Below are 20,429 nucleotides of genomic sequence, written 5' to 3' on the forward strand. Positions count from 1 at the left end.
AAATCCACTACTTGTGAATGCAATCAAACCGGATAGCACAGGGGTTCTGGCAAACAATTGTCATAACTCAGTGGCCTCACAAAAGGCAAAGGCGGGACAGGTAGGACGGGTAGGAGGTAGGACATTCAACGACCGACTAATTGGTTCATTACAAATTCGTAGCTCTAACCCATCGGGACCACGCGTGGGCTTTAATTTTACCACACTAATTGCTTAATGTATTGACGGTCGTTCACATGATCGATAAGTTTCTGGAAGACATCATAAGCGGAAATTGAAAAGCCGGATCATGATAAAAAATTAAACCGATATAAAAGAAGTCAATTCATATTATTCATAGGTCATTATTTTCCATGACAACTAAGCTTCTAACAAATTGGTCGCTTTCATGACGACATTTGCAAACAATTTAATGTAATAAATATACTAAACACTTTTGCTATAGAATTTAAAATATAAACAAGAAATTATAAACGTAAAAAAAATTAAGGTGTTTCTGTATTCTGAAGAGGGGTCCTTATCATTGCTTTCTTATCTTGAACCTCGTTAAGGTAAGTATTTTACGAGGCTTTTAAACAAGGACATAGGACTGCGTTTTTTACATTCTATTTGCTGGCCTCGTAAAATTGTAAGTTATGACCGTTATCACACAGAAAAGGGGAAAATATTTATAGAAACAAAAATAATGTAAGCGCCTGATATTTTAATACCCGCAATAAAATTTCAGCGTGTTATTTGCTAATGGGTTAAGCAAGGCGTTGAGTTTACATTGACTGCTAATATAACACAATACGTTATTTCGTATAAATGAAAATCCACCGTATGCTTATTAAATAAGCATTACTTTTCAAAACCTATTCGCTTAAACCTGAAACTTCAATCAAAGTTAAATTAAGACGTAATGAGTAGGTCGTTTGTTACTGACTTATTCATGGAAATCTTTGAGTTGTGAACTTCGTAGGAGAGATTTGTTTTATGAAAGCCAAACTGCAAAAATAGAACGAAATTGTATGAAATTCGTTACGAAAGCATTGTATTAATTTCACAAATTAAAAGCAACTTGCATTGTTCGGTGTGAAGCGGTTCACTGATTTGGACATAATTTTGTAGAATGTTCAGCTCCGTTAAAACAAAAGTTAACAGTTAATTTTATGTGTCTCTACAAATAAATGTAAAACATAACCTATTTTTAACACAAATACTGATAAATACAGAAAAATGGGAATAAGAAATTGGAAAAATGGGATCTTTGCAATGCAGTGCGACGATATGGGTTTAACAAAATCTAATACTGCTTCTTCTGTATAGCCCCATCCAAAAATTTTTTTTAATTCTTTATTGATTTTTAAGGGGTTTTTTGCATGAATACGTCAACCCCATTGTACCTGATACAAAATTTACTTACACGCTACTGAAAAGGGAATCACTGATTAGGTCACACTCGAACCAGACTACATTATTTGTTTAGTGATTTCTGAAGCCCGACAGATCTATATCTTCGGATCAGCTAAGTTTTGGTTTTTAAAATATAATATGCCTGCTAGAATCCAAACTGCAACGTTTAAGAACTGAGCCATTGTGCGCACTCCATTAAGAATGTCGACGTTCGTTGTCCACGCTATTTGAAATCAGTTTCTTTGTACAGAACTTTAATATTTTATGCTAGCACAACTTGAAATAGCATGAGCATTAAATACTTTTGGCAAAAAATAAAATTTATCATAGCGGATTAATATTACGTGGAATATTTAAATATATCGGACAAATTAAATCTAAACGGCGATACGGTAAAAGCATATTTAATTTAGGTCAAGTCCAGCTTTTGAAACATGTTATTTGTATTTTAAAGTTTGAAAACTTTTTATTACAAATACATATTTGATCACAAGAGGGATTTCGACATTAAAATTCTATGAATTATAACTAACACGTAAAAGCTTTTGCTTCAAATAAAATTTAAAATTTATAAAGCTTGAAACGTAAATTTTATAATCTTGAACTATTATCATTTGAAATTTAATTTATGACACGAACTTTTGAGCAATGTCAGGTATAGTATCAGTTTAGGATACTTGACATTCAAGGTGCGATCTCATGGTTTCAGTCTGCATGTGCCTACCAATCTACCTCTAATATTTTCTAATGTATATAATACAACATAACGCAAGCGCCCAAGGCGGTTTCCAAGCGTAGCCTGAAGGCAAACAATATTCGATGAGCGCCAATTCAGATTTCGCAAAGGCGCCCCTTGTATTCGCGACCTGACCTAGCACTACCCCGTCGCGGAACACCGCGTAATCTGCAACGAGAGAGAGTGAACGTTAACGAACGCGTATCCACCTAAAGCTTATATGTTTCTCACGGTTTGCGGATTTTATGTTAAACCGTATCGTAACGAAGCATAAAACTCTCGATTGTACGCGACGCGAGACGAACGACCGGCGCGCCCGGACAGTTAAGCCATGGAACGCCTGTCGGTTCGGTCTCTTTTTAAAAGTTCATCGATACGATTGGATAAAAGTGTCGACGAACGTTTTAAGTATTTGGAGAACATTAATGTGACATCGTTTCGCGTACGCAGTGCACGTTAAAACGGTACATCGTTAATGATCCTTCCGCAGGTTCCCCTACGGAAACCTTGTTACGACTTTTACTTCCTCTAAATGATCAAGTTTGGTCAACTTCCCAGCAACGCCGACGGCCGTGAAGCCACCGCGTGTCGGTCCGAAGACCTCACTAAATCATTCAATCGGTAGTAGCGACGGGCGGTGTGTACAAAGGGCAGGGACGTAATCAACGCGAGCTTATGACTCGCGCTTACTAGGAATTCCTCGTTTATGGGGGATAATTGCAAACCCCAATCCCCAGCACGAAGGAGTTTCAGCGGGTTGCCCGGGCCTCTAGGCCAGGGAGAACATGCTGATTCCTTCAGTGTAGCGCGCGTGCGGCCCAGGACATCTAAGGGCATCACAGACCTGTTATTGCTCAATCTCGTGCGGCTCGAAGCCGCCGGTCCCTCTAAGAAGAATTTTAATACGTCGCCAGTGAGTTGCGTGACGCGTAGCCACGCACACCTAAATGACGACGCCTATTTAGCAGGCTAGAGTCTCGTTCGTTACCGGAATTAACCAGACAAATCGCTCCACCAACTAAGAACGGCCATGCACCACCACCCACCGAATCAAGAAAGAGCTGTTAATCTGTCAATCCTTCCGGTGTCCGGGCCTGGTGAGATTTCCCGTGTTGAGTCAAATTAAGCCGCAGGCTCCACTCCTGGTGGTGCCCTTCCGTCAATTCCTTTAAGTTTCAGCTTTGCAACCATACTCCCCCCGGAGTCCAAAATCTTTGGTTTCCCGGAAGCTGCCCGCCGAGCCATTGTAGTAACGTCGGCGGATCGCTAGATGACATATTTACGGTTAGAACTAGGGCGGTATCTAATCGCCTTCGAACCTCTAACTTTCGTTCTTGATTGATGAAAACACCTTTGGCAAATGCTTTCGCTGATGTTCGTCTTGCGACGATCCAAGAATTTCACCTCTAACGTCGCAATACGAATGCCCCCAGTTATCCCTATTAATCATTACCTCGGAGTTCTGAAAACCAACAAAATAGAACCGAGATCATATTCTATTATTCCATGCACGAAATATTCAAGCAGCATTTTGAGCCCGCTTTGAGCACTCTAATTTGTTCAAAGTAAAATTGTCGGCCCACCTCGACACTCACCGAAGAGCACCGCGATAGGATTTTGATATTGAACCGGCGTATTACCGCCGGCTCACCGACGATATGCTCCGCAGACGTGTCAGTATCACCGCGGATGCGGTGCACCGACAGCGCGGCGCAAACTGCATCTGTACTTTGCACACAAAGGACGAATCAGAAAAAGAAAGAAGAACACAACAGAAGAACCCTAGAAATACGGTGCACCTTTTTTTTCGGATGGGAAATCATGAAATGACACCCTCCACTTTGGCTTGCGCGGTAGAGTGTCAGACTCCTACTGCTGATTAAAACCGAATGTTATTTTCTTTGCTCTTCGTGTACTGGGGCCACGGTAACTCCTTCGGACAATTCCGATGCCCCGGCATGCGACAGGCATCTGCTCTAACAGGCTCCATATCTCTTGTAAAAGGGCTACCGCTCGCTACGATCGAAAGGGTCACACGGCCAGGCTAGCTCACCAGCTACCATCACTCGCTGCTTCGTGTCATCCCGTGGCCGCCGCCGCCCGGAGCGTCTCGTCGGTGCGCATGCATGTCTGAGTGAGCCGTTTCGATCGTTTTGTTCGTAGTTTGGTACAGACTACAGTTACTCCGGTGATAGAGGACATCACGATGCTTACTGGCAACAGCGCTGTCCTTCTGCAGCCGGTACACGGGCTTGCCCTGGCAGGCCCGCAGCGCGCGCAGGCCGCCGCCGGGCGCGGGCGCGGCGGGCGGCAGCGCGGCCCGCAGCTGGCTGCGCACGCGCGACACGTCGAACTGCTCGCCGCGCTGCAGCCCGAACACGAACAGCTCGGGGGCCAGCACCAGCGCCGGGTCCAGCTCCATCGTGAAGCAGCGCGCCGAGTCCACGATGCCTGCACAGACACGACGCTATATTTATATCATTATGCACCAACAATACACCTAAACAAACAAAAATGGGCTGAATTTTAGAATGTCATCAGCCTAGAGAAATCTCACCACTGAACACGATCATCTCTCCATATAGGTAAGAAAATCAAAAATTGAAAAACTTATTCATCAGTAACACCATCATAAACTATTTTATATCCAGTAAGCCGCAAAAGGTATTGGTAAAAATATCATTCTTATTGATAAAAACGGCAAAAACCGGCCTTACAATCGTAATTCATTAATCATAAAGCGACACAGAAAATGGATAAATAGATGGGTAAGTAAGAACTAGTCTACTACTACTGTGGTCAAAATTAATATGAAACTTTTGAAATATACTACGGCTTTGAAATTTGGCATAAATAATGTTTTTTTTTAAAATAATTCAATATGTGAATAGAGGTATTTTGATTTTAAGGAAGAGCAATCCTGGCTTTTTTAAAATTACCAGTAATATTAGATTCGAAGTCATGGATGAAGCTGACGGGATGGCCGTTGTTGAACACGGAGATCTTCTCGACGGAGTCGTCGATGTCGATGTCCAGCACCTCCCGCAGCAGGTCCATCAGGTGCTCAGGGTCCTCGTCTAGAAGACTCACTACCTGGAAAAGTAAGATGATTCATCAATTAATGTCGGTCACTGTAAAGAAATAGCATATGGTCATGACGTTTTTTTATAATAGCTCATAAGTAAAGTAGATATGAGCTATAATAATAGTCGAATATTAAAACAACAGAAGAAAGATTTATCGATACTTAATTCAAAGGTAAGAAAAAAAAATAACGCACTTTGGCTGCACGGATAGCCAAGTGGTTTAGGTCACCACGCCAAAAAAACTGAGCGCTACATGTCGCGGGATTGATCCCGCGTAGGACAAGCATTTTGTGTGATCGACGAATGCTTCTGCTTCTGGGAGTGTATAAATTCCAGGGTCCAGGTGAACGAATAATAACACCACACTCACTATTAACGAATATATTATAATGGTATTATATATAATAGTACTGACGATTCACAAAAAAATAAAAATTTACAAAAATATATATAGTTTTACATGTAACGAAACCATAGCGCGATCTAATTCGATCCCAACGCCATCTATGGAGGCTTGGGTCAAACCTTTTTACAATGAATGTTGAAATATATTTAAAAATGCAATTGATCGCGCTACGGCTTCGTATACAACGTTGAACATACCGCCCACCAAGGACATATTGCTAAATGTCCTTCTACACCGCCCACCGTGCTCAATAAATTTTAATTGAAGCTGATGTAGAATAACTAACAAACAAACAAATTATATTTCCATATAAACAACAAAAAAAAAAAGTTTTACTCAAACTTCCAATTCCTTGACAGCAAATAAACTTAATCAATGCTAAGTAAAATAACTAAAAATGGCACTTAATGACATTTATCAGTGCTTATAACTAAACTACTACCGGCAAAATGCATAGTTTAGATGTAGGTCTCTTCATGGTTGCTGATTGAGTACGGATTGTGACTACACGAGTAATACCGTCTGTCCCAGGATGTTTTTGATCAATCCTACCTAACAACCACTTTCCTGGAGGCATATTATCCTCCTTTACTAATACTGTACTACTCAAAGAGGGTTCCGGAGTTTTGTAAGACCATCGCTGTAAAAATTGGTGAAGATAGTCGTGCGACCACCTTCTCCAGAAGTCCTGTATTATCTTCGGACGTAGCTGCCGCTTGGTAACATTTATTGTGTAATTATGGTAAGTCAACCATTCATATAATAACTTATGTGGAATTGCTTGATCCCATTCCTTTCCTGCTAGCCACAATTTTTGAATAAATATCTTAGCTTGAACGATACTAGGTGCTAACCAACCTAAGGGTTCAAACAATTTTGAAATCTCTGAAATAACCTTTCTTTTTGTTACAGGTGCTGCCAGCGATCGAAGATCCACAGTGTACTGGAAGACATCTTCGTTCCAGTTCCAGATAAGTCCCAATCTTTTTGTAGTATTATCTATTGGTATCTTTAATACCTCTGTAGTTCCTTTTCCATCCACAGTTCCATTTAATAGCCTTTGACTGTTACTCTTCCGTTTTTGTAATGGAAAACCACAGTTTATTAATATTTCTTTTAGTTTCTCGTATATTTTGAAACAGTCTTCTATATTTTCAGCTCCTGTCATTACATCCTCCATGTAGAAGTCTTCTAAAATTATCTTAGACATTCCAGGTTCAGCACAACATTCATCGTAAGAAAGCTGTTGAAGACCCCGTATAGCCAGAAATGAAGTCGACGCAGTAAAGAAGGTAACAGTTTTCAATTGATATTTATTAATTTCTTTTTCAGGATCATCGCGCCAGAGAATACCTTGTAGTATTGTATCATTCTTGTGTCCCAGAACTTGACGATACATTTTCACAATGTCTGCTACAAACCTTATGTGATGTGTTCTCCATCGTATAATTGTATGGCGGAGATCTGCCTGCAAGGTAGGGCCTACTAACATGTTGTCATTCAGTGACATTCCCTTCGATCCTTTGCAGGAAGCATCGAATACGACGCGAACCTTTGATGTTTCTTTATCCTCCCGGACAACGGCGTGGTGATTCAACTGTAAATACTCTTTTATTACTTTCCCATATTCTTCTTTAAGTTTATCGTTTTTCTTAAATTTTACTTCCAACCCTTTGAATCTTTTTTCAGCAATGCTCCTGGTCTCACCTACCGCACAAATCGGGTCCACATTACGCAATGGTAGTCTTACAATGTATCTGCCATTACTGTCGCGTTCCGTCGTAGCTGCAAATAACTTCACGCATTTATTTTCTTCCTCCGTAAGCATTTTCTTTCTAGGAGGTTCTGCTTCCAGTTCATATATTTTTTTAAGCATGTCATCTTCTACAAGACTTGAATGCATAACGGTAATGTGTGATGAATTTATTGTCTGGTCGACGTCAAAGGTACCTGACAATATCCACCCTAATTTAGTATTCTGAGCTAATAATGACCCAGTTATATTCTTTTTAATACCCTCCTGGATGACCTGGCTGTAGACTTCAGCACCTAATAAAACATCAATTTTATTAGGCCTGTAATATTCTGGATCAGCCAAGTCATCATCAGTCAAATCTACCCATTCTACCCTGGCTACCTTTGCAGCTGGGAGAACAGTTGAGACCGACTTCAGGACGAATGCATTAACCCTAATGACGACACTGGGGTCTATTCTAGACCTCAATGTGAGAGTCACACTGGACTTGGCCGTAGCACTCTTGTCCCCACCTACACCTATCACAACTTGCTTTGAAGGTGTTTTATCTAATCCCAAATACTGGACTGTAGATTCTGTCACAAACGAACCTTGTGATCCTTGATCGAGTAAAGCCCTAACAACCCTATATGAACCGTCTTTCGACTCCGCTTTGATCAAAGCGGTAGTTAATAAAACCGTTTTACGGCTAGTCCCTGTCGAAAGACACGATACCATTGGCTTGCTCGATCCCTCCGCTTGAGCGGTCACTACAGTATTACAATTTTTAATCTCATCCTTCGCTGACGTTGAAGCGACTGATGATAATTCCTCGTGAATCGTACTCCCATCTTCACCAATATTGGACCCAGATGCACCGCTTGGGTGAAGCAAAGAATGGTGGCGGTGTCTACACACCTGGCACTTAAGAGTGTTTTTACAATTTTTTGCAGAGTGGTTGTTGAGTAAACAAACGAAACACAAGTTATTTTCTAGCGCAAACATACGTCGCGCTTCATTCGATTCTTTACGAAAGTTCGGACAATAATTAATCTTATGATCAGCTGAGCAAAATGTACATGATAACAGGCCTTTTTCTTTTAGTAAATGAAATGAATGCGTCCCTTTTGGTTGTGGATGTCTTGGCTGTTTATTATTCTCAATATATTCCTTGTCTAACTGTTCCAAACCCCTAAAGCGACTATACAAATATTGTGAAAATTCTTCAAAGGTTGGTAGCTCGTCACTTGAGTCCGAGGCCACCTTCAATTCCCACGCCCTTCTAGTCTCCTTATCTAATTTTGAACTAATTATATGAATAACAATCAGATCCCATGAAGACACATCCACACCTAGATTTTTTATTGCCTCTAAACAGTCTGACGTAGTACTTATTATTTTTTTTATTTCATAAGCAGATTCCGACACTAAATTCTTTTGGCTAAGCATACGTTTTAAAATGCCATTGGCTAAAAACCGTTTATTATTGTACATATCGTCCAACTTTTTCCAGGCAATTTCATAACAATCAGATGACATTTTAATATTTCGCAATAGCTGCTCAGCCTCTCCTGTCAGATGTCCTCGAAGATAATAAAACCTTTGGGCATCATCTAGGGCCTTGTTTTCATGTACAAGCCCTAAAAACAAGTCCCTAAAAGTCTGCCACTCCGTATATTTCCCAGAGAACATCGGGATTTTTATTTCAGGCAACTTAAATCGTGTACCTGAATTTCCACTTGATACCACAACACTTTGGTTATTCGAACTTAATTTAGTTAACATCTCTTTTAATTCAGTCTTATAATCTACATACAACTCTTCTACATCGTCATATATTGCATTCTTGTGGTAGTTCGAACTATACAAATCTGATCTTTTGACTTGACTTATAATTTTAGTATGAGTGTCCGAGAATAATCTCCATTGTTGCTCTAAGTTATCAAGCCTAGTCTCTACATAAGCAACTGATAATCGCTCTTTTGGCGATTTCTTAAAATTAGACTTAGCTTTTAACATTATAGCTCTAATGTCTTCTTGCAGATCGCTAAATGCTTCCATTTTATTAAGTAAAAAATGTAAACAATTATTTGAAATACAAGAAAACAAATTAAAATTATTTTGAAATTTTACAAGTCTTAGAATTCAGACCGAAATCGGGCATAAGTTCCCCGTCGAACTACTTCTAACTTAAAACTATTACAAGTCCTAAATTACTGTTAACTGCGATATTACAAGTTCAAAATTTCCAAGTTACAATTTTCTATTTATTGTTGACTTCTTCTTCGCGATATTGAATAATTTAAAGTACTCACGGCTTTACTTCAAACCAATATTATTCACTATCACAATACACCACCATATAAGTGGCGCCCCCTGCCGGCACCGCGCCCGCTGCTTGTTGCACTGCCACTGCACCTCCCTTGCGCCTTCCTCCGGCTGCTGCTGCTCACGAGTCGGCTGCACCACGCCTGACTCCCGGCTGCTGCACCGGTTCCACCTTCAGCTCCTGGGCCCTCTCTCCTGGGGTCCACTGAAGAGGCTGCTCTGGACAGCAATCCACTGTCCAGTAATGACGCTAGGGGTGGTAGTCTCTTCCACCACCGGAGACTACCAAAAAACACTCGCGACCAATCCAACGCGAAGGACCATGTATAAATTCCAGGGTCCAGGTGAACGAATAATAACACCACACTCACTATTAACGAACTTATAATGACATATAGTAATAGTACTGACGATTCACAAAAAAATAAAAATTTACAAAAATACATATAGTTTTACATGTAACGAAACCATAGCGCGATCTAATTCGATCCCAACGCCATCTATGGAGGCTTGGGTCAAACCTTTTTACAATGAATGTTGAAATATATTTAAAAATGCAATTGATCGCGCTACGGCTTCGTATACAACGTTGAACAGGGAGCATTTGTGCATGTGACTTGAATGACTGTGAACACCCCCGCGACACAAGGATTAAAATCCCACTATTGTGTCTATTTTAAACTAAAGGTCTTCAGCTGGCTTCTTTTTTATGACCAAGTAATTGTAAAACCGAATTAAATGTTTTATAGAGGAAGTTTTATGGCTACTTTTTTAATCCTGCTTGCTTCATGTCGCCATAATATTTCATCGTATAATTATGAATGCAAAATTTTACCTTAACCCGGTAACCAGTAGGTTTGTTAAAAAACTGCTAATTGCGTATTTTAATTTAAGAGAGCAAAGATCTTCGTAAAATTTAACATTACAACAATTTTTTGAATTATCTTCCTTGCACCTAATTGCTGTTATAATATACTACGCAATTCCTTCATAAAAACAACGATATACTTTGTCAAGCCCTGCCATGTGCACCACATGTTGAAATTATCTCACGTTGCGTATGTAAGTAGTTAGGTACCTATCTACCGTGAGTCCAATGTCATTCTCATGTGAGGGCCGATAATATACTTGGTATGTATGCCACATAGGGTCAAACGAGGTCAGTATTACGGGAGTCATTAATGAAAAATAATGCTAGTAGTGATCTGTTCTCTCGAGACAGGCAACCTGTATAACGGCTATTTATATATTTTTCTTGAATATACCTTGGGTAACTAGAGGCATCTTAAATTCTATTTGGAAATACTTAGAAAGATACATTTATTCATCATCAGGCTGGCCTTTTTCCAACTATGTTGGGGCTGGCCTATCTGACTACCTCAACCCAGTTACCTGGGCAACACAGTATCCAGTATCCCTTAGTAAGACTCGTTGACTTTCGAGCTTCAAACTACCCGTTGACATGGATGGTCACCCAACCACGGACCTACCTCATTAAGCGTAGCCAACCTGTAATCCACCAACTTGTGCAGTTGTAGCTGGCTCCTCTGGTAGATACCGTAAATACATTTATAACTGTAAATATAATTATCAATCACACACATTTTATTGATAAGCACTTTCCTCACGATTCTGCTCAGACGTAACGCTCAGTGTTCACCTGCTGGTTTGGAATAGGAAGAAAATATCCTTGTGACAGAGCATGCACAGATATAAAACTACCCTACCTGTACTTCGGGTTCCGCATGCTTTATGATGGGTGTGGTCTTCCAGGTGAGAGACATCTTACGCGTATCCATCATCGGCAAGTCCTGAAACACAAAACATTATGCTCAAAGCAAGCATTCCTGGGAAATTTGTCATTTACTGTGAGCGTAAGTTATTTCCCCTTGAATAATAAAATCGTACAAAGATAGTATGGTAAGAATGGTTCTTCGATTAATGGTAATACGAAAGTACTTTTTATCGATACCACTTATACTTCACCTATACTGCCGAAAAACGCTTCAAAGAATGAATAGTTGACCAAAACCACGCCTAGTCGGTGTAAGTACGTACGTATGTAAGTACTCACTGATTAACTTTATCTATCAAACTTTAGGTTCTCATAGAACATAGTTTTTTTAACTGATCTCATCTAAGAAACCTATCGTACAGTTTACAAAATGTCAATTACCATGGAGCAATATTATTTTAAGTACAATAGATCATCAGAAATTGCATGCGAATAACAGAGCTCCCATGTTATATCCAATTAAGGTGAATCGACTTTATAGAAGGTCGGAGTCAACGGGGCAGTTCAATCAAATGATTTATGAATAAAAGGCAACGTTACTCGGAACAGCAATGAATACGGTCGCTTGTGCGATTGTGTTACATAGGTATCGAGCGACAGACGTTGCGAAGGACTGTTCGACATCCGGTGTCTGTTTATTTGTTAGGAGCGATGTTTTATAAACGTATTGCCAACTCCATCTGACTACAGAACAGAAAAAAGAACATGTTTTAGAATTATTTGAACTGATTCCAAAGTATACTTAGATTATTTGGTTTGCTATTTGGGTTATTTATTTTGCTTTTTCTATACATAATGATTTACGTTACTCGTATTGATAACCAAATTTATGTTTTTTTCCTTAATTTGATAAATTAAAACGGGTGGGTTTTAATTTATTAAATCATTACTTTAACCATTTTTATACTTATCAAATATCGCCACGGCAAAAAATATTTTTTTTTAACCCTTTACACCAGAATCCCTAAAACACGTAAAAACGACCACATAGCACTGAATCTATAAAGTGCCTACTGATTATCCTATTATTAAGTGTTTTGCATAAGTAACTGTGTATTACTCAACGACCTAGATAAGCCTTCAATATGACTTGTTAGCTTACTTCAACACCGATCGATAGACTTCTGCTGGTTCACTACCAGCGGCTATAGTAACAAATAACAATCAATACATTGAAATACCTACTGCAATACATTTTTAATAGGATTGTCGTAATGAAAACCTGGGAAATAGAAAGGCAATGAAACGAGTTGTAGAGCATCGTAAAACGCAATGCCATTATTTTCAAAAAAACATTTAATTTGTAAACAACAAATATAGTTTATTTAATGCAAACACGTGAACACTGTCAACTCAAAACAGATGTTTCATCAAAACTAGTTTGTGTGGCGTAAGTAATCCGTCTTGACTGGTCATTCGGTTCATACGGTACCTTTGAATACTTGAATCATTGAAGCAAAATTGGTACTTATCAGAAGACCGCCGCAAACGGAAATCTGTCATTTCTGCTCAACTACTGCTTCTAGAATGTCGCCGAGTCTCGGTCGGGTATACAGTATACTTGATGTTTATCGATCTTTGCATATAGCTATCCATGAAATACACGTTATAGCTTTGAGTAACAATATCGTCAGTTACATCCATGATCCTGGTAGATCTCATGGTTAAAGTAGGTAATGAAGAAATTGTTGATATTGAAATATGCGATACAAACGGATGATCCCGTGTACGTAAGTAGTAAAATAACAGACCGCCAGTAATCAGGCTACCGAGCAGAAAGGAATTGGTAAATGAGCTATATATTACACGAAACTGATTTTTATCTACATTATCTGTTGATTTAAATTATGTTTTATTAAATGGCAGATAAAGTATTCATACTTCCCATCTATCAAAGTTGTCTAATAGGCGAATTCAGATGCTGAGAAGAAGCGTTACATACCCTAGAGAGAGGAATGGAGCAGAATCCCTGATAGTGGTTGCGCTGCGAGACGTCAGAGGCCACTTGATCGTATATCTGAAGGGCGGTGATGACGCCCATCAGCACGAGCAGGAACACCGTGACCCCCATGCACAGGATGGCAGCCACCCCGTGCCTCTTGCCAGCACCAGTGCTGTGCATCTCGATGATTTCCTAATAAAAACACGCCATTCGTAAAAACTCAGAGTTTCTGTATCTTATACAAATTCGATTATTTGTTTTTAATTTGTTTGTAAATACGCAAGATCTCCGCTAATGTATCGAAGTTTTAAGAAATTGAAGTTTTTTTATTAAAATTGATTCGTAGGAGGTATTACCTATTAATGTGTAGGAGTGTGAACTCTAAGCTACTTTTTATGGTACGGGGGTGAAGCCATAAGCGATAATTTGTTTATAAATATTTTTTTACCATTAATGTAAACAATTGTTCGAAATAGGTAGGCAAGTACTTATTTTTGGGTCTGCGTAGCGTAATATTAGAGAAATCCGCAAAGGTAACTAGGTTGTTTACAACAAATTATCATATTTAAATTGATAAATAATCAATCAGAAGACCTACAGCATAGTAAGATATATTATGCACAATAGATTCCTTCGTTCTATGTATTTTTAGCTACCAGGCAAAAGTGCGATTTACTAAAAATCAATACCTAGTTCATAGCTGCAATCTTGATTTGTGTCGCATAACTAGTGCCGCATTATAGACATTTAACTTTCGTTTGCAAAAATGCCACTCTCAGTCATGAAAAAGGCAGCTACAAGTTAAATATAATCTTATTTTTCTAAACATTAAAAATAACGTAAATACTATTTTACACATAAAAGAAAATAATGTAATACGTACTTCATCGCAGTGGCTTTCATCTATCAACGGGATTTTCTTTATTGTGAGGCTAGGTTTTGTTAACACAGTCATTGTGGCAAGCTAATACGCTCGAGGAGATGTAACGAATTGTTGTTTTACAAATTCACCGACATAAACTGCTGTTTTGACTGCGACAAATGCGGAAGTGCGTAAAACGAGTAAAATTCATCAATCAATAAGTTTTTAGAAGTTACCAGCTATCAAAAACTAAAATTTTATTTTAGTGGCAACACTACGTAATTGTCAATTCGTAGTCGAGTCGAGTGGTGTAATTTGATTTCATTCATTGCGTAAAATATTTATGTTTGCAACATCGCGTTGTAACTTGTCTATAGTTATTAGTCCAACCGAAAAAAAAGAAAGAAAGAAATTTGAGGAGGAAACGGACGATTTCGTGTTGTAGAATATTCTGTGTAAAAAGAGGTTATTGAATCAGCTACGCCTATTGTGTGGTTAAAACATGTTTGATTAGTTTTCTTCGTCATTATTTTAAGTTGATTCTTTGTTTCATTGTGTAATTACCACGTTTGTAACGAGACTGTGAGCACAAAAATAAAATGGCGACTGATCAAGTGAAGAACCGCATGCATGTTTTCAAGAACACTGGCAAAGATGTCGACGTAAGTATAAAAACATAGTATAATTGCTTTTATTTATATAAAATTTTCAAAAACGGTTTTAATGGTAGAATGACATATTTTCGCGGTGATTTTTAGGAAATGCGCAGGCGAAGAAATGAAGTAACAGTAGAATTGAGAAAAAATAAAAGAGAAGAAACACTACAAAAACGCCGTAATGTGCCTGTCAGCTACTCGACCGACGAGGATGAAATTGAAAGGACCTTGGCGTCCACGGACCTCAAGGAGCTGGTGATGAACGCAGCGAATGGCGAGAACCCTGAAGTGCAGCTAGCGGCCGTGCAGCAGTGCAGGAAGCTGCTCTCCTCGGACAAGAACCCGCCCATCGACGAGCTCATCGCCACCGGCATCCTTCCCATACTGGTGCACTGTCTCTCGAGGGCCGATAATCCTACACTTCAATTTGAAACTGCTTGGGCTATTACAAATATCGCATCAGGCACATCGGCACAGACCAACAAAGTCGTGCATGCCGGTGCCGTTCCCGTCTTCCTTCAACTTCTCATGTCTCCTCATGAAAATGTTTGTGAGCAAGCTGTCTGGGCTCTAGGTAACATCATTGGAGATGGCCCAGTGCTCCGAGACTATGTCATTGAGCTTGGTGTGGTAAAGCCACTGTTGAGCTTTATCAAGCCTGAGATCCCCATCTCCTTCCTCCGTAATGTCACTTGGGTTATTGTGAACCTGTGCAGGAGTAAGGATCCACCTCCACCAGTCAAGACTATTCAAGAAATTCTTCCAGCACTCAATGCCCTTATAACACACAATGACACTAATGTAAGTAACTCCTGAACATTCATTATTATTTCTTAGACATGTCAATAATTTTATTGTTGTGTCACTATCAGGTCATTGATCTGTAAATTTTTAAAAATGCCATGATCTAATTTACAGTAGTGAGTACATTGGTATGCCTGTACCTAATGGCTATGTTGTATTAAAATTTTACTAGGTATGTCATATTTAAAATAACAATAATCAAGGATTGATGCCATGTCATAATGAGTCAGCCAATTAGTTACTTCATCTAATTCAATAAGTCATTTATAAATACTGGTCTTTTTTAATATGGATGTATATCAAGTTATGGCTCTTTGTAGTTTGATAAAAACTTCAAGCTAACTGTCATGTTATTGTTGATGTAGAATTGTTTATCTTTTTTGTTTCAAATTGATAAAGAAAGTAGGCAGTCTAGAAAAAATACTTCTAGGTCACCCTATGTCATAGCCCCTAATAAATTCCACAAGTTTATGCTTTCTTTGTGGTATTGATAAATCACAGCTTTTTTGTCTAATAATGATTTATCTTCTTAAATTGTATTAATAAATTACATCATTAAATCCCTTGTAAAATAACTAACTATATATCTCACTTTATGTTCAAAGCATTACAAACTAAATCTAGAACCATGTAGGGAATATCATATCATGTGGTTTTATGACATATAAACATTTGTATTAATGTAATGTTTCAGATCATAGTAGACACAGTTTGGGCAACCAGCTATTTAACAGATGGCGGCAATGAGCAAATTCAAATGGTCATAGAATCCGGTATAGTACCTAAGCTGATCCCGTTGCTGTCACACAAAGAGGTGAAGGTTCAGACAGCAGCCTTGAGAGCAGTTGGCAACATTGTGACCGGAACAGATGAGCAAACACAAGTTGTTCTTAATTGTGATGCTCTCTCACACTTGCCTGCCTTACTCTCACATCAGGTAAACTTTTACCATTCTAATACTTTTAAAATAACATCATATTCTTAATTTATACCTTACAATGATGGCATTGTTTGGAGTGGGACTAACACTGTCTGTAGTAGAATGGGCAATGCTTCAGTGCAATGCATCAATAAATAGCTTCAGATAAATTGAAACTTCAGAGATTTAGGTGAAACACTAGTATATTAATAGGGAACATGCGTCAAAACAAATGTGCTAGTCTAATGTAGTACACTGGATAGTGTGAAGGTCTATATTTGTCTGGTACTCCGCCAAGATAAGACTAAGAAATATGTAGTAGACATAGTATGTTCTCAGTACATTGACATGATTAGTGTATTGGTCAATGACTGATAGCAAGTATCATCATTGATCAACCCTGAGTTTTGTTTATTAGCTTTCATTATATCTTTGTTTGACTTGTAATTATAATTTTCTATTTTTGACTTTGATCTGTATACTTCATTTAAAAGTCTGCTTGAGAAACACTATCATATTTTACTCTTAATTCATTGTTTACAAAACAGACAAACTTACATTCATATAGTAGGGTATCGGAAAGATTAAATTCTGAAAACACTTACTGAAGAGAACCTTATTATGAATTCCACATTGTTTTTAGATTACTCCTAACAGTGATCAGATGTTGATTGATAGTAAATGATTCAGTACCTACCTTAGCTGCTTGACATATCTTATGCATTGTGTGATACATAATCTGTGACCAATTGTTATAATTAAACTCATCTCATCATCAATAAAAATAACCAAGTAATGTAAAGAAAATCACCATGTACCATATTAGTCTTAAATTATTGTATTCTGTTATAAATTTTATGGCATTTATAAATCTTGACTATTTCTGAATTTTACGACGCCTGCAGAATATAGAAATCGTAAGTCATGATAAGTATTGTTTATTGTAGGTTGTTCTATTTCAATTCAAATTGCGTCTGCCGAAACGGATATGTGTTCATACCGAAACATGATTTACTAATTAATATGCAATCAGTGTAGCAATTGCCTAAGGAACTAAAATACGTATAACGGGTCAGCCGGTATGAGTAATTAATGCTTATTATATTTATATATGCAATCAGTTATGATAATAATTATTGTAAACACGTGCAGTTATATGTCTTATTCATAATTAAGATTGTCATGTATAATCTTTGTAAGTTCATCTTCTCAGGTGCAATACGATACGATTGATTGACGCACTAGCGTGTTTTTCTTTAATGCTTAATAAAAGGTCATGACCTCGTCGGGACTTTGATTGCATGCTTAGCGACAGTGTAATAATCTACTTAAAATCAATTTAACATAAATCTAATAACATCTTTCGATAAAAATAATTTCAGTACCTTGACACGATTAAATTAGGCAGATCATGAAACTTGTGTACTTTGTGTAGCTAAGCAAACAGTCCTGCTGTATTAATTCAATGCCGGAGATGCATTATTAACTTAGACTCTTAATAATTTGCCAACAGAAAGAGAAGATCTGCAAAGAAGCCGTATGGTTCTTATCAAACATCACAGCTGGTAACAAGCAGCAAGTCCAAGCAGTGATTGACGCTGACTTGTTGCCGAAGATCGTGGACAACCTCACGAAGGGCGAGTTCCAGACGCAGAAGGAAGCAGCCTGGGCCGTGTCCAACCTCAGTATCAGCGGGACCAAGGAGCAAGTCGCCGCTCTCATCAACTGTGGAGTTATACCGCCCTTCTGCAAACTTCTCAGCTGCAAGGATACTCAAGTTATTAACGTGAGTATTTACACTATTTATAAACTGTTAAAATTGTACCATTGCTTAAATTTTTCTATCACGTCATCTGACATGATACAAAATCTGTCATTTGACCAAAGATAATAAATTGATTATAAAAAAGGTAAAACTACTTTCTAAAAAGTATAATGCTTTTACTGTTGTCTTAATAAAACTTATTTTGATTCTACATAATCTGTGTTAACAATGCGCACTTTGTTTAGGTACATCAATCGGTTTTATCAATCCCAATTTGCAAATGTACTGTTTCATATTGCATTGAAATACAAACTTGTTTTGTCATATTATGTCCAAACAAGTTTTAGTTATAATGTCAAGCATTATTAAACTTTTTATGATGCTGCTTGATAAATGTCTAAAAGAAATATTGACATGATCTTTGTCCATATGATTATAGTTTAATATAAACATCCTGAAACTCTGTTAACAAGTGGAAGTGTCCAGACCTATTGCATTACAATTAAATTGATTAATGTATTTCTTTAATCAATATTTTAGCATTTTTGTTTGATGGTCTGGTCTCATCAGACTATATTAACATTGAAAAAAAATCTTTACGGTATCTGCAGGTTGTGCTCGATGGTTTAAGCAACATGCTCAAGATGGCCGGCGAGAATGCCGACCAGGTGGCGAACATGATCGAGGAGTGCGGAGGCATCGACAAAATCGAAGCTCTGCAGAGCCACGAGAAAGTAGAGATATACAAAATGGCCTACGATATCATTGAGCAATACTTCGCCGGAGAGGTAAACGTCGTTATAACTTTTTTTTTATTCTTGTCTTAGTTATTTCATGTACAGTTAATTGCATGTAAAGGATATACGTGTATAAATAATGTGTTGTGTCCGGCAGGAGGAGGACGCGTCGCTGGCGCCGGCGGCGGCGGAGTCCGGGTTCACGTTCGAGGCGGGCGGCGCGGCCCCACACGAGGGCTTCCGCTTCTAGGCCTGCGCCCGCTCGCCGACATACAGCTCTATTGTGATGTTTCAAGTTTTTCATCTTTGTTTTTCGATTTCGTATTGTACCGAGTAACGGACTAAGGACACGAAGTGGATAGCTTTAATGTTAAGTGCCGCGTACGCGACGTATGCGTTTAGTGTAATCTGCTTACCGATTTAATTGATGCTTTTGATATAACATAGTATTTATGTTTCGATTTTAACTCCGACACGATGATATAGTTGCAGACTCAGATTTTTGGGACCGGAACGGCCGAGTCCCGGTATGGAATTATGTTGACTTCGACCCATTTGTAATGTATCAATATACCAATAAATTCTGTCCAATATTATAATTATCGTTTTATTTAAAAACCATTACACTAATTAGAGTAAATAGAAGGCAACGACTCTTGATGTATCTGCTTGTAGACGCCGTAGTCGTACTGTTTCTAAACAAAAAAAAAAATTATTAAAACAGATAGAGTAGTGTTTTTTTTTTTCAATGTTTCTCTAAGGAAAGAATGACCGCGACAAGGCGTCGGCACGCACAGGCTGCGAACGCGTCAGGCGAGCCCGCGTGTCAGCTCAAAGCGAATAGACCCTGATCTTGCTGAGTAACGTGCAAAAAAGGCATTTGCTTGACACACGCCGGCTCGACCCGTATCACAAATAGTAATATTTTTTCTACAAAACTACTTCATAAAAATAATTATATTTACACGATTGACATAGTGCTTGTTCATTGTTTTAATTGTTTAGATAGTTCAATATACATATATTATGTTACCTTTCTCATTTCACAAGCATAGCATTTGACATTGCTGTAGCTTTCCTCCGATGGCTCTGGCACGAAGGACCGCGCTGTTAACTTCGTGTTTAACGAATCCACATCATAAAACAACCCCACCTTCTGCTGGAAACTAAATGTAAGTGTTAGATATGAGTAAATCGTTTATAAAATTGCTTAGTAAACTAGTTGCTTGACAATAGTAGGATTAATTAGTCTGAATTGTAATA

General features: G+C 38.4%; 2 protein-coding genes across 5 annotated transcripts in view; one reads left to right on the top strand and one right to left on the bottom strand.

The window, feature by feature from the left end:
- The window catches only part of LOC113493057, a 38,283-nt gene extending 23,790 nt beyond the window's left edge, over nucleotides 1-14,493 (bottom strand). The window contains exons 1-5 of one of the 4 annotated variants that reach the window (XM_026870849.1): nucleotides 14,307-14,491; nucleotides 13,424-13,615; nucleotides 11,414-11,497; nucleotides 5,071-5,224; nucleotides 4,346-4,582 (exon numbers count right to left, since the gene is read on the bottom strand). In XM_026870849.1, coding sequence (XP_026726650.1) covers nucleotides 4,346-4,582; nucleotides 5,071-5,224; nucleotides 11,414-11,497; nucleotides 13,424-13,615; nucleotides 14,307-14,378 — 739 coding nt within the window. In that variant the 5' untranslated portion in view covers nucleotides 14,379-14,491. Of the gene's footprint in view, nucleotides 1-3,726; nucleotides 3,737-3,880; nucleotides 4,583-5,070; nucleotides 5,225-11,413; nucleotides 11,498-13,423; nucleotides 13,616-14,306 lie in introns of those variants that run through there. The other 3 variants (XM_026870848.1, XM_026870844.1, XM_026870846.1) reach the window with 3 other exon arrangements.
- Nucleotides 14,494-14,660: 167 nt separating this feature from the next.
- On the top strand, nucleotides 14,661-19,765 carry LOC113493063 (importin subunit alpha-3-like). Its single transcript, XM_026870859.1, has 6 exons — nucleotides 14,661-14,947; nucleotides 15,044-15,742; nucleotides 16,440-16,682; nucleotides 18,178-18,450; nucleotides 19,041-19,217; nucleotides 19,324-19,765. Exons 1-6 carry the CDS (start codon nucleotides 14,885-14,887, stop codon nucleotides 19,414-19,416), a joined length of 1,548 nt encoding a protein of 515 aa, XP_026726660.1. The 5' UTR covers nucleotides 14,661-14,884; the 3' UTR covers nucleotides 19,417-19,765.
- The last annotated feature ends 664 nt before the right edge of the window (nucleotides 19,766-20,429 follow it).

The sequence above is a fragment of the Trichoplusia ni genome, chromosome 4, assembly GCF_003590095.1.
Source record: "Trichoplusia ni isolate ovarian cell line Hi5 chromosome 4, tn1, whole genome shotgun sequence".
Lineage (NCBI taxonomy): Eukaryota > Metazoa > Arthropoda > Insecta > Lepidoptera > Noctuidae > Trichoplusia > Trichoplusia ni.

Excerpts from the sequence above, each read along its gene's own strand:
- LOC113493063 (XM_026870859.1), top strand. The coding sequence starts at position 14,885 with ATGGCGACTGATCAAGTGAAGAACCGCATGCATGTTTTCAAGAACACT. Across the intron at positions 14,948-15,043 it reads ACACTGGCAAAGATGTCGAC|GAAATGCGCAGGCGAAGAAA; the intron begins GTAAGTATAAAA and ends GGTGATTTTTAG. Across the intron at positions 18,451-19,040 it reads AGGATACTCAAGTTATTAAC|GTTGTGCTCGATGGTTTAAG; the intron begins GTGAGTATTTAC and ends CGGTATCTGCAG.